Below are 24,302 nucleotides of genomic sequence, written 5' to 3' on the forward strand. Positions count from 1 at the left end.
GTGAGCGTCAGCGACACACAAGTTCACTTTACACAAAGTTACACTTTCAAGTTGTTTTATTACAGGAAAATGACAGAAACTTGTGAAAATTCAGATTTTTACAGAGAAAAAAAGTTGGGATCTTCCATCCAGGGCAGGGCACATCGAGACAAATAGTCGCACTCACAATCACACCTTGGGGCAATTTAGAGTGTCCAATTAATGTTGCATGTTTTTGGAATATCGGAGGAAACTGGAGTACCCGGAAGAAAGGGGGAGGGGGCATGCAAACTCCACATAGTTGGGTCCGGGTTTGAACTCGGGACCTCAGAACTGTGAGGCCAACGCTTTACCAGTTGATCCACTGTGCCGCCAAGTTTGGAACTTGACAAAGTAAAAAAAAAAAAAATTGTTTTTTGTTGTAAAATGAACTGGTGATGTTGAAGTGTGGCTTTTCCATTGAAAAATGGGAAAGACTTGGACAACTGGGCCAAGTCCGGCCTTGCCTATTTTCACCGGGTACTCCCGTTTCCTCCCACATTCCAAAAATGTGTGGTAGGTTGATTGAAGACTGAATTGCCCGTAGGTGTGAACGTGAGTGTGAACAGTTTGTTTCGATGTGCCCTGGAAACATGGAACAGCGGTGAATGAACCTTCCCAGTAAGGGCCGGCCTACAAATTACACCCCAAGAGAATATCCAGACTTTACATTTGAAATGTAGTGGCATGACCTTAGAGAGACTGTTTCGGCCCCCCAAAACAATTAAAAAAAAAAAATTACGGTACAGTCAAAGTTGTCCAAAATATCTTCGCAGAGATGGGAAACCCTTCTTGCCAGTTATTCAAAAAAATCTTTTATTTCCGTTGTTGCTGCTGAGGAGGACCTAACCAGTTATTATTTAGTTTTAGTTTGGGGCCCACGACTTTCATCGAGGCCAGCGAACCGAACACTTTTGTTTCCTAACTAAATGAAGTCACAATTTAAAACCTGCATTTTAAGTTCGCTTGTCTGATCTTTACATTTGTTTGATCCAAAATGTACTAATTAGAGAAGGCGCCCAATACTTTTACACAGTACTGTAGTTGTAGTTTTCGTGGGGGATGCCACAAAGAAATCTGAAAAACACAGATGATGAGAAAAAGTTTAAACGTTGTGCGTAAACTCGACAATTAGCCTTTCATGCTAACAATTAGCATCTGGTGTAAAGGAATGCAAAAACAATTATTTGCCCATAAATTTATTTTGGGCCATCCCAAATCCCGAAGGCGGTTGCGTTTAAAGTCTGGTGTTGCGCTCCAGGTCTTGTTTTTTCTTGTTGAGCGTGTCGACGCTGTCGTCGTCGTCGCTGTGGTGGGCGCCGCGTTGGCGGCCGTTGTGATCGCTGGGGTAGCTCTTGTCCAGTTTCCTCAGGTCCACGTACGTGTACAAGTGAGCCATGACCGAGAACACCATGCACACGGCCAGCAGCAGACCAGAGAACAGCAGGAACTCCTTCCACTGCACCAACACACACGTCACGTTAGCGTGTGTGCCATTTGCAGATTTAAAAAAAAAAAAAACGCATTTTGATTCACAAAAATGTACAAGTCATGCAAGAAAAACAACAAAAAAAAAAATCACCTGATGATGAACGTGAGGGGATAAGATGTATTTTCTCACGCATACATATATATATAAAATAAAAAATATAGATGTAAATTATAGTATTAATGCCTTGGGGTAAACAACACAACTTCTTATTGAAAAATAATATTTCATATGACTTTAGTTTCTTGTATTAACTTAATCATTTCACTAAACTTTTGATCAAGATTTTATTTTTCTTGTAATTTGACTTTTCTTGACCCCTGCCCCTTCCCCTTAAAAAAAAAGAATCTAAACAATTTTCATTATTGCGATATTTTAACTTTTATTTAAAAAATACATTTAAAAAAAATCAGTTCAAAAAGAATTGTTACAATCAAAATATAAAAATATGACCTCTTAAAACATTTATCATAATACTACTTTTTATTTTTTTTGTATTTAAAAAATAATTTTTTGAGTAATAATGAAATTATTTTGAGCCTAATGTAACTTCACATATTTAAAGTACTTTTTTGTTCTGAAAAAAAAAATACAACTCTTCATCTTAATTATTCCACTTTTATATATGACTTTTTATTTGGGAAATTAATTTATCAATTTGACTTTTCTTGGCCCCTGCCCAATCCCCTTAAAAAAAAAAAAAGAATCTAAACAATTTTCATTATTGCGATATTTTAACTTTTATTTAAAAAATACATTTAAAAAAAATCAGTTCAAAAAGAATTGTTACAATCAAAATATAAAAATATGACCTCTTAAAACATTTATCATAATACTACTTTTTATTTTTTTTGTATTTAAAAAATAATTTTTTGAGTAATAATGAAATTATTTTGAGCCTAATGTAACTTCACATATTTAAAGTACTTTTTTTTTCTGAAAAAAAAATACAACTCTTCATCTTAAGTATTCCACTTTTATATATGACTTTTTATTTGGGAAATTAATTTATCAATTTGACTTTTCTTGGCCCCTGCCCAATCCCCTTAAAAAAAAAAAGAATATAAAGAATTTTCATTATTGCGATATTTTAGCTTTTATTTTAAAAAAATCTGTTAAAAAAGGATTACTGTTACAATCAAAATATAAAACTATGACCTCTTAAAAAAACATTTATCATGAATTTATCACCATAATATTGAATACAAATTATTATTTTTTTAATTTTCTGTGCCGCTTATCCTCACAAAGCCAGACAACAGTCGCACTCACAATCATACCTAAGGACAATTTCGAGTCTCCAATCAATGCCTGTTTTTGGGATGTGGGAGAAAACCCACACGCCGATAAAAGTAAAAATCAATAAAAATAAATTTAAATGAAATAAAAAAATCAGGTCTTTTGAGTTTTTTCCCCCCCCGAAATGTAACAGTGTCAATTTTTTTTCGAATCAAAAGAATACCTGTTCGAGGCCTGCGCCCTCCGCCACGATTAAGACGATGACGTTCCCGAAGGCGACCGTGAGCAGCCACCCGGCCTGCAGGACCGACTTCATGTTTGCGGGGGCCTGTGGGCGTCGACAACCCTGCTCAGCCGCTTCCTGGCCCCGGTAACGGTCAAGATTGAGACCGGAACCCAAACCTGCGAGTAGGAGAACTCCAGGCCCGTGATGGAGAACATGACCTCGCCCGCCGTGATGAGGACGTACTGCGGGATCTGCCAGGCCACATGCACGTTGTTGGCGTGGACGTCCTCCATCTTGTGCGCTGTCATCCTACCAGACTCCTGTGAAGATGACAAACAAAAGAAAGAAAATACTGAATATCCTGAGAAGGAATGAAGCCACTTCCTGTCTGAGAGTAGCGAACTTCCTGACCTGCAGCAGGACCACAGTGTAGGAGGCACCGAAGTCCAGCAGACCAAGGTCCAGGTCTGGGCATGTCTTTGACCCAAATGTGCAGCTCACTTTAGTATAGCTGACAAAACAAATCGAGTATACGTGATTCAAATTTGACAAGAATCGGAAAAAAGCAATTCCAGTTTTTCCGTCCCTCTTTGGACATGGCTTCTTGAGACTCTTTTGTGGTCTACTCCACTGATCTAATAGGAAAAAAAAAAGACTGTATAGCGCATACATATCTAGCGGTGTCGATTGAAGCCGCCATCTTGGTACTCCCAAAACGTGTGGAGGACATGGTTTACAAATTGGATTATGGTGGGGTTTTTCCTCAAAGTTTGGCTTGTAGAATTAAAACTGGTCATGTGAGCTTATTTTTTCAGTTCATAACATTAACATTAAGGATTTTTTGTTTGACTTGGTAAGCCAAAAAAAAAAGCTAAGTGCAAAGGAAAGAAATATAACACCGTGACTACCAAGAAACCTTGCATATTACGTAGGGCCCAATTTCCTTGACATGTTAACTTTTCCCAAAATACGTTGTGAAGCACTATCATCATGACATTAAAAAAATAAGCATTTTTTTGTCATAAAAACCTGAAATTTTAAGATAATCAAATATATTTTGGGAAATAAGGACTCGCAATGGGAAAATTCATGCTAAACACATTTTTAGACAGAAAATTTGAACTTTTTTCCTTGCATTTGAAAACCAAATTCAATTTGCAGAGTTCTCTATTATGAAGTTCATCAAAAATTTCACAGAAAATGTGTTTTCTTGCTTATCCATTGATGAAGTTTCTGAAAATATTGACATTGCTTTTTTGTGAAAAACTGTTGACCTATCAAGGTGAAGCAGAGAGTGAACAGACAACAACAACAACCGTAAACAAAACTTTGTTCAAGTGAATTAAGCTCATCAGAAAATAATTTAAAAAAAACCTTTCCAAACAAACTTTAACAGTGTGAAAGTAAATTTTTCTAACTTACCTGTGGAATGTTTTCTCACAGCCACGAAACTGCCAATTAACTGAAGTTAATCGCTGTCGCTGCACAGGTCGGCATGGTTGTTTTGGGAGTATCAAGATGGCGGATGGCGACTTCAGTTATGGTGGCCAATGAGCTATCCAGTCTTTTTTTTTTTTTTTTTAGCTCAGTGGTCTACTCATGATAGACTATCGTACCAAATTTGATGTCGCCAAGTGAAACTGGCTTTGAGGGCTGAATTTTTCACAAAAGGATCCCTAAAGAATCACTAAAATGATACTGAAATAGCTGCTTCAATGCAAAAGGGTGGATTTCCTGTATATTTTAGGGCACAGTGTAACAAAAGATTTTTTGGGCGTTTACTCATGATCAACATGGCCACCAAATTTGTTGCTAAGTGGCTACAAATAACCAAAACGAGACTGAAATTGCTTCTTTAAAGTTATCAAATTTCTTTTGTGGCATTGTTTTTTTTTGTCTCCTGGAGACATGATTACAAAATGTAATTTTGCAGAGTGAAATCATGTATGAGCGAGACAGGAAGTGACGCAAATGTGCACTCACTCTCCCCACTGGACTGTCTTGTTGGCAGAGACGCTGTAGTGGGCGGCGGCATGGAAAGTCTCGTCTCCCACGGTGACGTTGGCCGCCTCCGACAGCGTGTTAACGAACCTGCACGCGGCAACGTTATCTTAGCTTAGCATCGCGACGACAGTGCTGCCCATGTTTTGAATTTTCACCTGAGAAGAGGCGCTCCTTCGGTGTTTTTCTTGATGTGATCTTCCACCTGAATTCCAAAACATCAACAGTCTTCAAGCGTGGGAACGTGAAGTCAATCCACTTCACTTTTTCCTCGCAAAAGGATGCAATGTCAATCTCATTTGAACACTTTTTCTTTGACGCAAACAAGACTTTAATCTGAAGGAAATATATTTTTGTTTTATTTTCTTCTCCGAAAACAATACAATAAAACATTTTTTGTAATATTACCCAATTGTTTTTTTTTTTTTTTTAAATGTGACTTTTAATTTATAGAAACTACAATTCCCTTGGAAAAAAAAAATATTCAAAATATTCTAACCTGGCTAAATTTTCACTGAAATCTTGGATTTGTCTTTTTTTTTTTTAAATCAATACAATTATCATAATGGTATACATTTTTGAAAAATAAAAAAAGAACACTCAAAAAATTCTTAAAAAATAGGTTTACTCTTTGATTATGATTTATCTGACAGGGTTAGAACTTTTTCTCAGAAGGATACAAAAATTAATTATTTTAGATTCTTGGAATATGACAGAATTTTCCCCTTGAAAATACAACTGTTTTCAAAATAATCCAAATTCATTCTCACATGACTATAACCAATATAATTGTAATTTTTAAAAATTTTAATCCGGTCTTTGCTTTTAATTTTACTTTCATAATTTTCTTTTATGATGGTCTTCTCCCCCGTCGCCTCGAAAAAAAAAAAATCTGTCGCTCCTTCGGTGGCTCACCAGTTTGCAGCGTATTCCAGCGTCAGAGGGGTGCAGGATGAGACTGTACGCCTCCTGTTGGCCAAACGTGACGTTGCAGTCAGTGACGACCCCCTCGTGGTGGACAGCTAAGGTCATGTTGATGCGGGGCGCCCCCAAGGGCAGCGTAAGGTACTCAGGGGGGTCCTAACAACAAACACACGACATGCAATTCATTATGTAATTTTTTATTTATAGTATTAACGATTTGGGGTCAAAGTATGATTTTATCTAAACAACTCAACTTCTTATTGAAGAATATTTCATTTGACTTTAGTTTCTCGTATTAACTCAATCATTTTACTAAACAATCCAACTTTCGATCAAGATTTTTTTTTTTTTTGTAATAAGACTTTTTTGGACCCCTGCCCCTACCTCGAAAAAAAATAGAATCTAAAGAATTAATTTCATTATTGTGATATTTTAACTTTCATTTTAAAAATACATTATCTTAAAAAAAGAAAAGAAAAATAAATTGAAAAAAGGACTAACTTTACAAATCAAAATATAAAAATATGACCTCTGATTACCATAATACTACTTTCTTTTTTTGTATTTAATTATTTTTTTAAAGTAATAATGAAATAATTTTTAACCTAATGTAGGTATATTTTTGTTATGAAAAAAATACAACTTTTCATCTTAAGTATTCCACTTTTATATATGATCTTTTATTTGGGAAATGAATTTATCACCATCATATTGAATACAAATTCTCTCTTTTTTTTAAATGTAACATGACTTTTTAATTTTAAATACATTATTCAAAAAAATAGCTTGTAAAAATTCAAAAAAAAATTATAAAAATTGTTGTTCTTGTAATATTTCCATTTATTTATATTAGTTTTTTTCCTGGAAAAAGTACATATTCAAATTAAAAAATTTAATTTTAATACAGTAGTATTTTATTTTTCTAGCTACCTGGAGGTATAGGAGCGGCTGTGGAAAAGGGTCGCCTTCAGGAAAATGGAGACGGACGTCCCCCGGTGCCAGGTTGAAGACCTGCAGCAGACACTTCCCCGCCGGCGCTGGGGCCACCTCAGTTTTCTAGAAAATGTAACACACTAATACAGTAAAGCCTCGGTTCTCGCACGTCCCCGTTTTCGAACAAATTTGTTTTCGAACAACAATTTAGAGGGGGGAAGAAAAAAAAGGAAATTGGAAAATCGGTACTCGTATCCCCCCCGACAAAACCCGGAAATAACATATTGCGCGCGGCCAGACCAGATGACCCACAACGTGCTTTGTTGTGAATTCCCACGCCACCGAAAAAAAACAGGAGATAACATAATGCCCGCGGCGCAAGCAGTTGACCCGCCCACGACGCGTTTTGTTATTGTCAATTCGAACGCCCCCCGAAAAAAAAATGACATAACGTGCGCAGCGCAACCAGCACACTTTTTGTTATTCTGTATAATGCAGCCTCTGTCCACAGACGTGCCCCGGTAGTGACTTGTTTTTCTTCTTATCGAGAACTACCGTACTGACCCCCAATCAAGGCTCCAAAGAAGGCAAGTTGCTTGTTTAAAGTTATTCTGCACTTTGTTAATTAAAAAAAGTTTACAAGGCTGGGAGCCGAGTCGCTACAGATATGGCAATGCACTCCCAACCTAACGTACTCTACTACTAAAGCATACATTTTAAGCAAAAAATAAATACATTTCTTAAATTATTTTTATTATAGAAAGCATTTAAAGTATACATGTATTTCTACTATGCAGTCTATTATCAGGAAAAGCTAAAAAATGCTTTAAATAGCCAATTTTTTTAGGCTTGGAACACATTATTTATTTTTCCATTCATTGTAATGGGAAACGTCGATTCGGTTTTCAAACAAATCACTTCTCGAACCGTTTGGTGGAACGGATTGTGTGTGAGAACCGAGGCATCACTGTAGTACCTAATTAAATGTGACTTCAACTAGCTTAGCAAGAGGACTATTTCTTTAATTTGCAAATTACAATAATGACCACATTTCTCCATCCTCTGACTGGCAGGTCGGAGCAAACTTTGCGGTTGACGTACCACCACGTGGACCTCCACCAAGGCGGCGGCACCAAATGCCAACGCGGCGAAAATCATCCCTGTGGCCATTTTCCTCAGCGGCCTTTGGAAAAGGAGGAAGCAGGGTCCATTATTGTTTCATATGGTCGTTAAAAAGGTGATTATGCGGAACTCACGTGATGTTGATCCTGCAGAGGGAGACCAGCGGGTATATGAGGAGGTCGAAGACGGGCACGAATACCAGAATCAGCAGTGCGTTCAATGTCTAGCACAGAGGTCAAAATGACGTGACAGGACTCATAATTAAACACCAAACGTTCAATAACACCTCACATAATCTTTGCAAAGATACAGTTTTACTGAGCAACAGGAAAGTTGGAAGGCGTGTCTACTCTGAGTAGATCAATAAAAATAAAGTCTCAAGAAGTAAAACAACCACTTTGGTTTGAAACAGCCATTTTAGAATCGTTTTCGCCATTTTTCCAAAAAATTTCGCTTAGCAGAATGCACCCAAGTCAGGCGAGTGTACCACTACACCACAGGTGTCAAACACAAATCTGGGGTGCTGCATGATTTTATGTGGCCCGCAAACGAAAATTATGAGAATCAACTTCCATGATTTGTAAAAAAATACACCACAGGTGTCAAACTCAAGCCCCGGGGGCCAAATCTGGCCCGCCGCGTGATTTTATGTGGCCCGCAAACGAAATTTATGAGAATAAACTTCCATGATTTGTAAAAAAATCTGTACTAAAGTTGCAAATCATCATATTATAAATGATAACATTGAGATGTTGCAAGCGATATTCTGTGCCCAAACAACAGCAATAATTCATAAATCTGTTACCCTTGATTTGTGATTACGAAACCAACTCATAAATTTCATCTGTAAATATGATGAGGTGGAAGATTTTCATGGTTTCACATTCATAACGGGAAACTGTAACTAAAATGTGGCCCACAACAAAAATTACAGCCCTGCACTACACCATCAGTCACTTTTGGAATAATTATTTTCATTACTACTTTTGTAAAGAAAATGATCATAATGATCCAGAAAGGTATTATATAATACCACTTCCTTCCACAAAAGGTGCAAGTGAGCACATACCTGCATTTGATCGGGTTTGATGGAGATGGTGTCTCCCTGAGATGCGACACAAAGAAAAATCAATAAAAGATTAATTTTTAACCCGAGAAATCAATCAGGAAGTTCATCGGGCGGGAAATTGACGAGCGGTGATCCATTCGGCTCATAAAAACAAAGTTACAACGGACAATGATTACATGACATAAAACCAAACCTACAAAGGCCAGGTTCATCCGAGTGGCCTGCAGCGTCCAGCGGGAGCCCTGGAATCGAACATCGCATTGTGAGCACTGTTACTGTCCTTCTAGCCACGCTGAATCAACAAATCGGATTCCGGGACCTGCTGATCGAACAGAGCCCAGAACATCGGCAGAGGGATGTAGAGCACCAGAACCCGCAGAACCATTTTGATCTCCACAATCAGACGCTTCTGTTGGAAGAAGTCAAGAAAATATACATATTTTTTTAAAAAGTGTCAAAATGAGCACATCTTTTGTTGTTGGTCCTTGTCAATTTTTTATTGATTATTGATTTGCGATGACCGGTAAGGTAACAGCAATTTCTCCATTTCTCAGCAAATTCCAATTTAATCATAGCAGATTGACTAGATAATATTCTTAAATTTTTGTCTCACGGAAAATTTTGAAAAAATAAGTCAAAAACTGTCTTAAAATAAATCAGTTTCACTAGAAATAAAATCAATTCAATTGGAAAGATTTTTAACTTGCAGTCACAACACCAATAAAATATAAAAAATTGCTTGCTAAAAACATCCATTCAGACTTCTTGACTATAATTTTGTTCCTCATTTTTTTACAAGTATATATTAATGTTTTTAAAAATTAAACAAGTTGACTGTGTGGCAACTGCTATTCAATCCAAATAAATCTTCATTATGTTTACTTCTACTTTACATCTACTATGCATCCTCTTTTTTTTTATGACAATCAACCAGCAAGTCGTCATTCAAATCCGGTTTAAGAATTCATAACTCACATAACATCTGAGCAATAATCCAGTCTGACAAGTATAATGTTTTGTGTCCTGTTCCGTTGTGTTGCTATAAAAACAAATAACTTGTTTAAGTGCAAGATTACACAGGCAATGTGTTGTTAGTACTATGTAAATAAAAATGACTATTTCTCTGATGTGATATTGAAAATGATGGTCCTTTGATATAAGGCTTTCAGAGCCCTGGAAGTGGCAATAATTAGCATCCATGTAAAGGGGAGCTTTATCAAATAAAAAAATAATAAAAGTGGGGGTTTTTTTGTTTGTTTTTTTTTTTTAGGATATACATACATTATTTTTGTTGTTTCCCCCCTTTTTAAAAAATGTGGCATTTACATCAGTAATATTGCTTTTATATGTTCCAAGACATCCAAAGGACAAAATGTGCAACTTGATCAGGACAGGCGTGAGATTTCTTTTGGTAATTATTGAAAATGTTCAAATTGTTTTTTCTTCAAATGTAAATTCCGAGAGAGGAAAACAAATTTAAATCATTTCTGAAGTGTCCAATCAGAACACGTTATCATCGCTCAAGACTAGTCACAGCAACTAGGCTGAATATCTACATTTCATCTAGTATGTTGTCGGACAAGCCGAAAGGAAAAGAAGAAGAAAAAGCAACTTTAGCGGTTAGCATTAGCAAGGGAAAAGACCCTACCGAGTACTTATCCTCAGCCCAGTCCAGCCAGTGGCTCCTGCTCGACTCGTATTTGGATCTCCTCCAGCGGTTCTTGATGGCAAACTGTCAGTGTAAAAAAAAAAAAAAAAAAACATAAAAGAAAACATGGAACTCAATGGGATTCTTGACAAAAAGGAGAAAATAAAAAACGGGAAGACGGCAAAATGTCTGTTGACTCACACCGACGCAGTTGCAGACCTCCATCAATATGTTGCCTTCCGGAGGATTGCGCCGGTAGAGGCTGCTGCCTAAAATGAACACAACTGGACACACAAAGCACAACTCAAACAACAATTGTGGGTTTGAAATTTGTTTGGATTTGAAATTACAGTGGGGTGTCTTGAGATATGAGTGGAGCAATACAAGTAGGCAAATATAACAATAGAGCTCTTGCACCTACGTCATCAAATCACGTCACTGGCCGGAAGTGTCGGTCAAGCAATTCATTCTTCAATGCTAAGTCGGTTAGAGAGGACGCGAAAATACGTCTTATAGCACGACGCCCAGAGTTTTGTCCGATACCGTTAAACATTTAGAAGGTGATAATAAACAAAGGTACATGGAAAAATGAGAGACACTCGGCATAGAGGACTCATATTTAATTTAAGTAGATGTTTTCGCCGATAAGAAATTGGACTGTTAACCCGCGTAAGCTTGGCTCGGACAACTGGATCTACACATCTGTTGAGTAAGTCATTGAAATTTACATGAAAGAGTTTGAAAGCGTAGAAAAGTCTGGACGCATACAAATACTACGTTGCTGGATCTGTTCTAAATCAAGAATAAATCCCACATAGTGATAAGAGCCACTCAGATGTTTTCAATACAAATACCAATATTTAAATAAATGACCCCTGGTTTTACACAAACTCGCATTCATTAACTATAATTGGGAAAAAAAAATGACAGTGAGTCGGCTCCTCCGTACACGGACGCGTATTGTCGCCATACGTTAAACTTTGGTAAACTTCTCCGTGACAGACGTTTTTTTAAAAATATGCATTGTTCTCAAATGAGTTCAATGCGTATTTAAAAAAAAAAAAGAAACCGCTAAGATAGGCTTCAGCCCCCGTACACGGAAGCGCGTTGCGGCCACACATTGTATCTCGGTAAACCTCTGTGTGACCGACGGTTTATTTTCTTTTTTTAAATACGCATTGGACTCATTTGAGAACAATGCATATTAGAAAAAAAAAGACTGTCAGGGAGAGGCTTAAAGATGATTACCGTGTGGCCGCAACACGCTACGTTGGAGACGACTCCCTGTCGTTTTTTTTTTTTTTTTTTTTTTTTTTTTTGTTAAACGCATTGTTCTCAAATGAGCTGAATTGGCATTATAAATACTTTTTGGTAATTTCAGAATGAGAAGAATAATTCCTACCTGAAGTGAAGTGATCACAAAACACAGTCGGGTGTATTTGGTTGAACACCATCCATCACGTTTAATTGCCGAAATCCATCGATCTTTTCTGCTCTTTTCAGCTGCTATTCCATAGAATGATCTCTTTGAATATCTGTCACATCTGTTGTGACAACCAACAGCACAACAGGTCTCGGGTATTGTGTATATTCTGATCCGGTTCAATGTCCACCACACAGTCGGCAGCATTTTTTGACCGGCAATATGACGCCGTGATAATAGTGACGTCACGTGCACGAGCTCTATGTTCAAAGTGTAATATTCTTTCTCCTCTGCAAAGACAATTCAGATTATTCTGGTTGAGTGAGGAATTTTTGACCAGTTCTGTAGAGAGCCACGTCTCTGCATGATACTGCCTACAAGTGGATGAAGTGCACATACCAAAAGGAGCAGCACGACGTCTATAGTATTGAAGCAAAAAAATCTCCCGACAAATTCCAAAATGAGGCACAGAGGAAGACTGATTATAGCATCTCCCTCATAGTTCTGAGGACTGGGGTTCAAATCCAGGCCCCGCCTGTGTGGCGTTTGCATGTCCTCCCCGTGCCTGGTACGTTAATTGAGGACTTTAACTTACCCATACGTGTGAATGTGAGCGTGACTGGTTGTTTGTTTCTATGCGCCCTGCGATTGGCTAGAAGTTCAGAGCGTACCCTGCCTCCTGGTCGATGATACCTGGGATAGGCTCCAGCACTCCCGTGACCCTTGTGAGGATAAGCGGCTCAGAAAACGGATGGATGGATGGATGAATTCCAGGACAAAATGTGCACCTCATTCAGGACATGGATTATTTTGTTGATTACATTTTTTAATTTGCAATTAAAATATCAAACGTGAAATGCTAAAAGCACTTGTTGACTTGGCATCCTATCAGGTTGCTCTGATCTCGCCTATCCTGGTCTCAGTCATTCTGAGGCATACTTATTTATGATGATTTCTTAGAAACACCGCAATGTTTATTTTGGAGCTTTAAGCACTGCTATTTCAAAGCAAATATCAAAACAGGTTCTTTTTAAGAACGACACACGAAAATGTTCCAAAGCTGCCGTCGGTGCGCAGCCGCGTTTGCTTGCAAGTTTGTAAGCGGCGTTATCTTTTGTCGACGTTTTTGTTTAGACTGCGAGCGGCGATCCGTGCAGAAGGACAACAACTCGCTGTCGGAAACGCTCAGGATCAGCCGCTCGGCCGGCAGGAATCGAAAACCTCGTGCTATTATGTCATTATTTTACGTGTGCATGTATAAAAATGAAATTTAAGTTTTACATATTTTGTGTTTATTTTACTTTTAAATCAGTCAAATTTAAAAATAAATACATTTTCTAGGTCTTTATTTTACATGGACATAAGTAGCATTCTTTTTCATTTTTTAAAAACTTTTTTTCCACATATACTGTACACTAACAATTAATGACTATAACTGTAAAATGTATAATATTTACTGTCAATAGGAAGTAGGACAGGACGAGATGTGCTCACCCAACGCCACCATCATGAGAGCGGCGGGCACGCCGAAGGCCAAAGCGTAGCAGTCACCGCCAAAGCACTGCACGTCTCCTGTGGGGTGGGAGGGTGGTTTTGGGACCGGGTCACCATCGGTGGTGCCATCGCCAGTGGGTACCAGCACTCACCTCTGAGGATGGGCGTGATGATGGTGGACAGGAGGCTGCCGGCGTTGATTGCCATGTAGAATATGGAGAAGAATTTCATCCTTTCGGTGACCTGACAAGAAAAAGTACTGTAAAAAAAATTGTGAAGGGCACCCAAAGGACTTTTACATTTGATTTAAAGGAATTTAATTCTATTATTATGAAATACTACGTCTATCTTACAAGACGCTTATCCTCACAAGGGTCGCAGAAGTGCCGCAGCCTATCCCAGCTAAACCATCAGTGACCCTTGGTTATAACATATTTTGATTCAATTTGTATTTATTTTATGTAGTTACTTTTATTCAGTAAGATTTTTGATTGATGAAAACTGTGTATTTAATTTCCTATTTAAAATGACTTCTAATTAATTTTTTTTCCACTAGTTTTTCAATTCGGCAGCACGGTGCATCAGCTGGTAAAGCGTTAGCCTCACAGTTCTGAGGTCCCGAGTTCAATCCCGGACTTGCCTGTGTGGAGTTTGCATGTTCTCCCCGTGCCTGCGTGGGTTTTCCCCGGGCACTCCGGTTTCCTCCCACATTCCAAAAACATGCAACATTAAATGGACACTAAATTGCCCCTAGGTGTGATTGTGAGTGCGGGTGTTTGTCGCTATTTGCCCTGCGATCGGCTGGCAACCAGTTCAGGGTGTACCTCGCCTCCTGCCCGTTGACAGCTGGGATAGGCTCCAGCACTCCCCGCGACCCTCATGAGGATAAGCAGCGAAGAAAATGGATGGATGTTTTCTCAATTTTAATATTCAATGTTAATGTTTTTTTTTTATTTCTATAACTTTCAATGTCATTTTGTTAATGATAAATACTAAACATTATTTTATGTTTATTAAATCTTTTATATTTTCTTACACATTTTAATGTTCATATTTTTATGAGCTATTTTGATTACTTTTGCATTTATTTTTGAATTACTGTAATTAATGTAATTTGAGTGTTAAGTCCATGTTTAATTTTAGTTAGTTACAAATTTTCCATTTCTTTATTACCTTTGTTTAGAAAATTGGTTGAACTTAAACTTTGAATTAATAACAGTTAATACAGTAATTACATATTTTTTAAATTTTCTATCGTTTCTTATTTAGATTCTTAGTTACAGTTATTTTTTTGTAAATGTATTATTTTTATTTCCTGTTTGAGGATAAGGTGTACGGAGTACATTTTAGTTGTTTAAATCTGATCCTTCCTTTGAGGTAAAATGTTAACATTGATGACAACCATTCAACTTGAATTGCAATCAGCGGCACTGTTGTGATGATCGTTTTGACTTTCGACTTAGTGTAGCAGCATGTGGCTCATTGCACAGCTGTGATCATCAACCGTCCAATACATACAAGGGTTAGAGTGAGTCGCCCTAGAAAAATTATGTTTGTGAATGCTGGGGGGGGCTCCTGAGTCGATCATAAGACCTTGGAGGCTGCCGCCCGCATAAACAATTTTCTACTCACGTGCTGGCTCTCAAACTGGTCGCCCCCAAAGGCGGCCACGCACGGCTTGATTCCACCAGTTCCAAAGGCGATCAAAATTAAACCCGTCATGGACAGACCTCTAGAACACACACAGAAACTGTCAATAAACGCCGATCGGCGCGAGCGGTCTGTGGTCGACAGGCATCCATACATGTGCACGCTGTTGCTTCCCACCGTGGGAACGGCGCCGACCGACTTGATCACATGGCCGAACACGTAGACAACCGACAGGTAGATGATGGTCCTGCAAAGGGAGGGGGACACCAAGAGGTCAAAGGTAAGATGAAGGGGGACAAATTGGCGACCCATGGGGTTTAGAGAAGGGGAAGAAAGGGGGACAAAGGAAGACCAGTAGGAGTTACGGGGGGATAAAGAGAAGACAAAGGGGGGATGAGGAAATGGTTAAGTGGAAGAAAGGGGGGACAGAGGGAGGACAAAGGTAACGAAAGGGAGATAGACGGGAGCTAATGGGTGAGAAAGGGGGGGTAGAGAATAAAGGGAGTAAGTGGGGTTACGAAGGGACAAAGGGTGCATAACTACAGAGTTAAGTAGGATAAAGGGGGGGACAAAGGTAACTAAAGTGGGGGTAGAGGGGAGCCAATCTGCGGCCAAATAGGTCACAGATCAAATGATATAAGGGGGATTAAAGTGAATGGAGAGGGGAGAAAAGCGGGATATGCGGGCACAAATGGGTAATAAAACGGGGACTCAGTGATAAACGGGGGATGAAGGACTTAAAAAAGGTGGAAAAAGAAGGACAGATAAAGGGAGACAAAGGAGGATCAAATTTGGGGATAAAGTGTTGAGAAATGGGAAGTAGGGGAGGCAAGGGGATAGAAAAAAGGGTGGTCGGAGGGAGGTCCATAGAGGGTTAAAAAGGGACAATGGGGGATGAGAAGATGGTGTCAAAAAGAAAAAGGGGAGATAAATGTAGGACACTGAAGATATTAAGGGAGGGGGGGTACAGTAGGATTTAGGGTGGAGAAAATTAACAAAACAATATTCTGGCCCTTAACTTGCTCCCACAAAAATTGGTCGAGAACCAACACTGACAGGGGGTGGATAAGGGGGAGATTGTGGAGGGGGGGGGGGGGGGGAGGAAGAGGGGGCGAAGCGGGGGGCCCGGACGCATCGGAGTTCACACGGGGACTGACTTGAACTTCCCGAGCCAAGTGTCAGCAATGATGGCTCCGAGGACGGGCGTGAAGTAGCACAGGCTGCTGAAGGCGTGGTACACGGCCGTGGAAAGGTCGTGGTCCCAGCCCAGGTAAGTCAGGAAGTACAACGTCAACACCGCTGGAACCCAACAAACACAAAGGCAACAAGGTCCTCATCACGCAGGAAACGGGAGACGGAGGAAGATTACAAAGCGGAGACTGTGGACTCGGGAGACAGTGAAGTGGCGGGTGGGTCCCGGGACATGGGTGTTGTCCTGTCTGGCAGTTCCCATCGCCACCTAAAGGGGGAGCCCTGGTTCCTCACCCTTCCCTTATCTGTTGATGAGTCTGAGTGTGTCATTGCATTTAACATTATACAGTATTTAAAAATAACATGATCATGCAATCCTGCCGATGACTAATATGAATGTGATCAGTCACCGCGTTGATTCACCAAAATTGGCGTTCCTCATGGCTATCAACAATGCGTATGAATTTGTCAACTTCCCGGCCCGTCCTCCCACAGCTGTTTAAATTAAACTCACTCACTAACCCACAATGGTAGCAGCAATGTGATGAGATTTGTCAAAACGGTGAGTTGAAGTACAACGCAGCAAGAATTTGGGGGAAAAAAATGGGCTTTTGACGGAAGGTTGTACGATAACTTTCGAGGGAGAATCTGGTCAAAATAAAGCAAAAATCGTTTGGTTTTGTCTGCTACTCAAGGAAGCGCTTCTCTGATTGGCTGACAATTTTCTGGTCAAAATGTTCGCCAGTCCCCAAGTTTACAAGAATGTGACTTTTCAAACTGGGTTCAGTCATCAATTATTTTTTTTTAACGTAAATCTTATTTCCCATGGAGGATTTTAGAGGCCTCATTCAGAGCTGATTCAGTATTTTTTTCAAAAATGTAAAAAAGATGCCAGCTAATGGTCACACTGCTACTGGGAGCACAGCCTGGCTGGCTATCTCTGTCCTGTCCTGTCCAAGTTTCTTCTTGTTGCATCCCTTACCGGCAGGGGGTAGCAATATTTTCCCAGTCCTCAGCATATCACTGCATAACACGCCCTCCCCCTGTCCAACCATCCATCCATTTTCTTACCCGCTTATCCTCACAAAGGTCACAGGAGGCGTGGTACACCCTGAACCGGTTTCCAGCCAAACGCAGAGCACATCGAGACAAACAGCCGCACTCACAATAACACCTAGGGGCAATTTAGAGTCTCCAATAAATGCACGTTTTTGGGATTTGGGAGGAAACCGGAGTGACCGAAGAAAACCCACAGAGGCATGGTGACAATATGCAATTTTCAGCCAGGTGGGGCCAGGATTTGAACCCCAGTTCTCAGAACAGTGAGGCCAACGCTCTTAAGCAGTTGTACCACCGAGCCGCCTGTCCTACCGTATTTTTAAATACATAATTATAATGGCACATTCACACCATGGAGCCAAGAGGAGACTGTGGAGTAATAACGAAGCAGCAAAGCCGAGACTCTGGAGAGGAATATTGCAGCAATATTGAGACTATGGTGGATATAGCAAGTTACGTGGAGACTTTGGAGCAAGACTTTGGAGGCTGTTGCAGCAGAGCGGACACTCTGGAATGCAAAATACGGAAAAGCAGCGATTGGAGCGCTACGCTGCAGCAAAGTGGAGAATGTGGCGAGTATTAGAAAAGCAAAAGTGGAGACTGTGATCTAATGCGAGACAATCAGAGACTGTGGAGTGCAGCAAAATTAGAGACCGTGGAGTTGAACATTGCACCGAAGCGGAGACTATGGAGCGAAACATGGCAGCAGAGATGGTTATTGCAGTAAAGTGGACACTAAGGAGCAGCAAAGAGGAGACTGAAGTATTAAAGAGAAAAGAGAAGACACTCTGGAGTATAATACCGCATCATTTGCAGTATATTTGTATTTGGTGCACAGTATTTTCATGTAGGAGTGACCTTTCATGCCATAGTAGGAGAAACGTTCGCAGAACTCGTTAACAACGATGAAGCAGATGCTGGCCGGGTAGTTTGTCCCACACAGTTTCTGAAAGTTAAAACAAACAATAAAAAAAATAAAAAAAAAATCACATTTTGTTATATACTCATTTTTTTTCTCACTAAATGAATGATATGAATAATACACGGTGGATAAGTGTGTTGTGGTGAAGGAGTTAAGTCAACATCTCTCACTTGTGTGTGCATTCGGAAAGTATTCACAACATTTCACAAAATTTTTTTTCCCATGTTTTCCTAACAAAAAGTTAATAACGTTGCCTTAGAGATTATCGTTAATTAAGTATGGGGAGCAATTGTTACCAATTACGACAACATTGTTTAAATATTTGCTTATGTGTTTTCCTCATTATGCTGACAGCCATCGACGGCTCGCAGCATCTGGGGCATATCAAAATAATATGTCAATATAAAGTGTTTTACATTAACATGGGTAAATAAAATCCTCCATATCTTCATAAATACTTCAAATAAGACACATTTTCTCGTTTTCATGCTCTTTTAATTGGCACGAAAAACGGCCCTTCTGTGCTGATCATTGGGAAAATGTAACCGGCAGAGCTTTACACAAACAAAATGATGCATTTGATTTTTATATTTGCAAATTATTGCGGTGATGAGACAGTGTGAGGCCGTGAGCCACCGTTAGTCGGAAGTGACGTGGCTCACGCAGGACTCCCAAAATGCGCTCGCGGACGCTTTGAGTGTTGGGGCACCACGATCGTCTGCGTACAAAGCGGTTGCCCCTTGAACCGGAAGTGAAGCGGAGCTCCGTGGAATGGGCAAAGAAGACGCGCGATTGCGTCATTCCAGATTTGTCCCATGGGATTTAAATGCGGCACCGGAAAAAGTAGAAAACGTGAAAGGTTTTTAAGCATGATGAGTTTTAGTATTGCAAGTGCAATACTAAATAATACTTTCAATGACGCGTTTACGGCCGAGACGCGCGGATGTTTACGGTTTTTTTTCGTTTTTCTAAGCCTTCGGCTGTTGTATTTTGAAGAAACTTTTTTTCCAATAATACTTTTTTTTCATCGAGAAAAAAAAATTATCGTACGTACGATGAAAGCAAAAACTAACGGTTGAAAAGTGTGATGTGTTCATGTGCTGTACGCCCAAATGTGAATTTTCTCTGGAAAAAGTTAAAAGAAAAGCCACCGAGCGTTTTATCTTGGAGAAAAAAAAAATATTTTTCAGGCAATTTAGCTTCGATCTTGGAATCAATCAAAAACTATTTCTTTTTACATTATCCCCATGATGTAAGGTAAAAAGCAAAACTTTTGAAAGTGAAGTGTGGGGGGTTTATGCACTTGATAGCCAAAACGGACGAGAAAGTTTTGTTTGTTTGTTGCCTCCCCACAGAAATCATAGTGAAAAAAAAGCAAAGTTTTTGTTTACCTTGTTCATCTTGACGGCGTCGTGCGTTCAGTGGCTGTTGAGCAGATGGAGTGGACCCCCAAAACCAAGAGAACACCCCAAACTCCGCCTCCTCCTCCTTCTCGGAATCGATTCCGAAAAGGCGATTTCTATCCGACAACTTTTTCCCCACGACGTTGAAGTACGCACAGGATGATGTCACGGGGCATATTTAAACAGCATTTGTACACACCAAAAAGTCCCAATTTTACAAAACACGCGAGCTCACATTGGACAAGCGTACACTGTGACTTTTCTTCTTCTTCTTCTGTTGACATTCGTCTTGCAGTTCTTTAAACTGGGCGTCACGTGACCGGTAGCGTGTAAATTTGTGCGCGCATGTAGGTGTGTGTTTGCGGGGCGTGACGAGCAAGTGCACTTTTCATTCGACAAAAAAATAATAATAAAAAAAAAATAGTAAAGCAAAATAAATGGATTTTCTAGATTACACGAGTTGTACTTTTTTTGTTATAAAAAGGACAAATAAAACATTGGTTAAATAAATTACATTTAAAAAACGTCACCCTGACATAAAAAAAACGAAATAAAGTAAATATAAACATTTCACAAAATTTTCTTTCGGCTTGTCCCTTTCGGGGTCGCCACAGCGTGTCATCTCAGATGAACGCACATAGACATTTTCAAATGAATAAAAAAATGTATGAAGCATGAACCCTCAAGAAAGTGACTGTCCCTTTCTTGAAAAATAAACACAATAAAAAATATAACAAAAATACATTTATCAGATGTATATGTTGAAAAATGTTATTTACTCTCGATCTTAATACTTGGGCGGCGCGGTGGATCAGATGGTAAAGCGTTGGCCTCACAGTCCTGGGTTCAATCCTGGAACCCGCCTGTGTGGACTTAACGTGTTCTCCCCGTAACTGCGTGGGTTTCCTCCGGGCACTCTGGTTTCCTCCCACATTTCAAAAACATGCAACATTAATTGGACACTCTAAATTGCCCCTAGGTGTGATTGTGAGTGCAACTGATTGTCTCTATGTGCCCTGCGATTGACTGCCAACCACTTCAGGGTCTACCGTTGACAGCTGGGATAGGCTCCAGCACTCCCTGCGACCCTTGTGAGGATAAGTGGTGAAGAAAATGGATGGATGGATTTTAATTTATTTACACAGGGGAGACCAGATTTGAACCCAGGTCCTTAAAACTGTGAGGCAGATGTGCTAATCAGTCATCCACCATGTCACCATTTCATAATACATGCATTAAATAAAAGATCAATTAAATTGCTTAGTCATCTGAGGTAGGCGAAAGTCTTGCGAGTTTCTCAAAATACAGTATTTTTTTTTTCTTTTAACTTGTGAGCAAATATTTGGGACCGAAGCACTGTCCTTGTTGACATTAAAAAAACGAAATGTCGATGTCTGTGTTTTACTGCCCTCTAGTGGTCAAGACATGCTAACGAGGAGCAGCCATTCATTCATTCATTTATGTTGCATTCGGCTTATCCTCACGAGGGTTGCTGGCGTGCTGGATCCAACCCAGTTATGTTCGGACGAGAGGCGAGGAACACCTTGAACTGGCCGCCAGCCGATCGTAGAATGTCTAATGCATAAAAGAAAAAAAAAGATGGGATAGGAATCACCCTTTAATGTCTAAAATATTATTTAACTTGAAACAAACCGTGGTGGATGATGGATACCGATCGAACTACGATGGAAACTATATAAAGTGGACCTCGTTATAACGGATATTCGATACAACAACCGTCGGGACCATACAATGTGTCCAAAAATAGTTTCCATTTGTCACTTGAACTGCCTTCTTTTAGTTCTAGAATTGGCCGCTGTGATTTGGTGGCACTGTGGAGTAACGTAGACAGACTGGGAAGACTCCGTTTTTTGGGTCATAGATTGCCAATATGACTAAATCGATCTGACATACGCTCCTAAGTGACGGCCATGTTGAATGTGGCAACATTTCCACGTGGCTGGCATTCGAGCACCACAACAGTACATCGATTATTGTTGCTGACGGGTGACCAGTTCATGGTGTAGTCCACCTTTTACCACCAGATCAACAGCACATCCACCAGATGTACAATCAGGATCATACATGGACATCCATCCATCAATTTTCTTATCCGCTTATCCTCACGAGGGTCACGGGGAGTGCTGAAGCCTATCCAAGCTGTCAACAGGCAGGAGACGGGGTACACCCTGAACTGGTTGCCAGGCAATCACAGGGTACATCGAGACAAACAGCCGCACTCACAATCACACCTAGGGGCAATTTAGAGTGTCCAATTAATGGTGCAGGTTTTTGGGATCTGGGAGGAAACAGGAGTGCCCTGAGAAAACCCATGCAGACATGGGGAGAACATGCAAATCCCACACAGGCGGGGCTGGGATCAAACCCAGGTCCTCAGAACTGCCGCCGCTTTTGAAATAATTGAATTGATTTATTGTAAATAAAAAAACAAAAATAAAAGAACATATGATTAACATTAATTTTAACTTTCAAATTATGGTTAATCATGTGTAATTCAGTGAATTACTGTAAAATAACATAATACTGAGTATGAATTACTGCTTTATCATAAACTATATTTGTCCAATTAATTTGGCTCATTTGTCTTAAAATTTGTTCATGAAGAATTTATTAATTCCAATTAATTTCTAGATTTATGCCAGCAAATAATCAATTGATGTAATATATTTAATAAAATCCAAAGCATTGAAAATAAACAATTTTTACCTCAGCATTCCATTTTTAAAAAGAATATTTGATCACAATAGTTATGAACTATAGTAATAAAAATAGAATTATCTCATGATTAAAATGATTTAATTTTCTCCATTACTATTGCCTGTTTTTTTCCATTGGTGTCTTACAATATTGACGCATTTATCATTTATAGATTATCAGTCACTGCAAATTGACAATAAAATTAAATTAGAACAAAAAGTATTTGACAGGTAGAGTTAAAAAATAATCAAACATTTCTTAACTACATTTAAATCAATTATATAGTTTTACACCATGTCAAAATAACTTACTATAGTGAGATAAATATGATACTAAACAGTTAATAGTCATTTTTGGTGTCTCTGTGGCGACATCTTGTGTTTAAAAAAAATAGGGCACACATTCGCATTGATGACTTGATGAGCGGTAATGCGCACAAACAGTCTTTCATAGACAAAAGAAAACTTTTTGGTGAAAAATTCAAAACTATTTAGCCAATAAAATAATATTTGTATTTCTGGATGATGAAACTAATTCTGGTATGCTTTTCCGATGAAAGTAAAAAAGGCCTCCGGGGAAAGGATAAAAGCAAGATTCTGATTTTTCTTCTTGATATAAGTAATAATTATTCAATGTCTTGATGCAAAAAATAATCTTAAAAGTAGGATAAGCTGCTTTGAAAATGGATGGAGGAAAGGATGACATTTGAGCAACTAAAGTACAAAAGTGTTTTTTTATTTTTGGTGATGCAAAAATGTTGATAAAAAATGTTTTAAATGATCATATTTCAATGGAAAAAGTTGAGTTATTACTGTAATCACTATTTTTCTTAATAAAAGGATTAAAATTGCTGCAACGAGGCGGCAACTAAGAGAATAAAAATGATTTGAAAAAATCCTATTTGACAGATGGATTCCTATAAGACATCCATCCATCCATTTTCTTTGCCGCTTATCCTCACGAGGGTCACGGGGAGTGCTGGAGCGTGTCGCAGCTGTCAACGCCCAGGAGGCGGGGTACACCGCAGGGCACATAGACAACTGTCACACTCACAATGACACTTATGGGCAATTTAGAGTATCCAATTAATGTTGGATGTTTTTGGGAATGTGGGAGGAAACCCACGCAGGCACGAGCAGAACATGCAAACTCCGCACAGGCGTGTCCAGGATTGAACCCAGGACCTCAGAACTGTGAGGCCAACGCTTTACCAGTTGATCCACCGTGTCGCCTAAATGATTACATTCCAATGGAAAAATTTGCGTTATGACTGCACTCACTATTTTTCTTAATAAAAGAATTAACATTGCTGCGACGAGGCAGCATTTAAGAGAATGAAAATGATTTAAAGAAAATACTATTTGAGTGAAACATTCATTAAGATACATGTGGAAGATTTGACTTACCCATTACTTTATATTGACAACTATTTTTATAAAACGCTCTTATGAGTTATCGGATGCCCAAGTTGCTCCGAACCATTGATGGAGCCAAGACCTGATGCCAGAGCCACCTTTCGATCTGACAACTGTTCCCATGGGTCCCTTTATGTTTAGGAAAAACACTTCAAAGTACTTGAACACAAAGTCACCAAATTCCAATCGTAAAACGACATAATAAATACCATCAAAGCCGGGGTGTAGTCGTGAGATCTTGCTTTGAGACCGATGGCCCCACTTCGCCACCTCTATCATGGCGGCGACGTCGACGAGCGAATTTTGCGCCCCCGACGGAATTTATGTACGTGTAACGTCTACGGCAGACAGCACGCTC

At 39.3% G+C, this 24,302-nt stretch overlaps 1 protein-coding gene across 5 annotated transcripts; it reads right to left on the reverse strand.

Annotated features, from left to right (window-relative positions):
* Window positions 1–38: 38 nt before the first annotated feature.
* On the reverse strand, window positions 39–24,294 carry slc15a2 (solute carrier family 15 member 2). 5 transcript variants are annotated; one of them, XM_061841920.1, is made up of 23 exons: window positions 24,154–24,289; window positions 23,936–24,073; window positions 19,800–19,938; window positions 18,345–18,432; window positions 16,394–16,535; window positions 15,219–15,483; window positions 13,739–13,829; window positions 13,587–13,664; window positions 10,871–10,953; window positions 10,670–10,753; window positions 9,341–9,430; window positions 9,219–9,263; window positions 9,022–9,057; window positions 8,087–8,175; window positions 7,932–8,013; window positions 6,828–6,953; window positions 5,889–6,053; window positions 5,132–5,178; window positions 4,956–5,063; window positions 3,384–3,483; window positions 3,149–3,292; window positions 2,970–3,074; window positions 39–1,477 (listed from the first exon to the last, which is right to left on the reverse strand). In XM_061841920.1, exons 3-23 carry the CDS (start codon window positions 19,806–19,808, stop codon window positions 1,256–1,258), a joined length of 2,199 nt encoding a protein of 732 aa, XP_061697904.1. In that variant the 5' UTR covers window positions 19,809–19,938; window positions 23,936–24,073; window positions 24,154–24,289; the 3' UTR covers window positions 39–1,255. The 5 variants fall into 5 exon arrangements, with proteins under 5 accessions (XP_061697904.1, XP_061697901.1, XP_061697906.1 ...); XM_061841917.1 differs by having other exon boundaries at window positions 19,800–21,386; XM_061841922.1 differs by lacking the exon at window positions 24,154–24,289 and having other exon boundaries at window positions 15,219–15,318; window positions 15,391–15,483; window positions 19,800–21,386.
* Window positions 24,295–24,302: the final 8 nt, after the last annotated feature.

Source organism: Syngnathoides biaculeatus, chromosome 14, assembly GCF_019802595.1.
Source record: "Syngnathoides biaculeatus isolate LvHL_M chromosome 14, ASM1980259v1, whole genome shotgun sequence".
Lineage (NCBI taxonomy): Eukaryota > Metazoa > Chordata > Actinopteri > Syngnathiformes > Syngnathidae > Syngnathoides > Syngnathoides biaculeatus.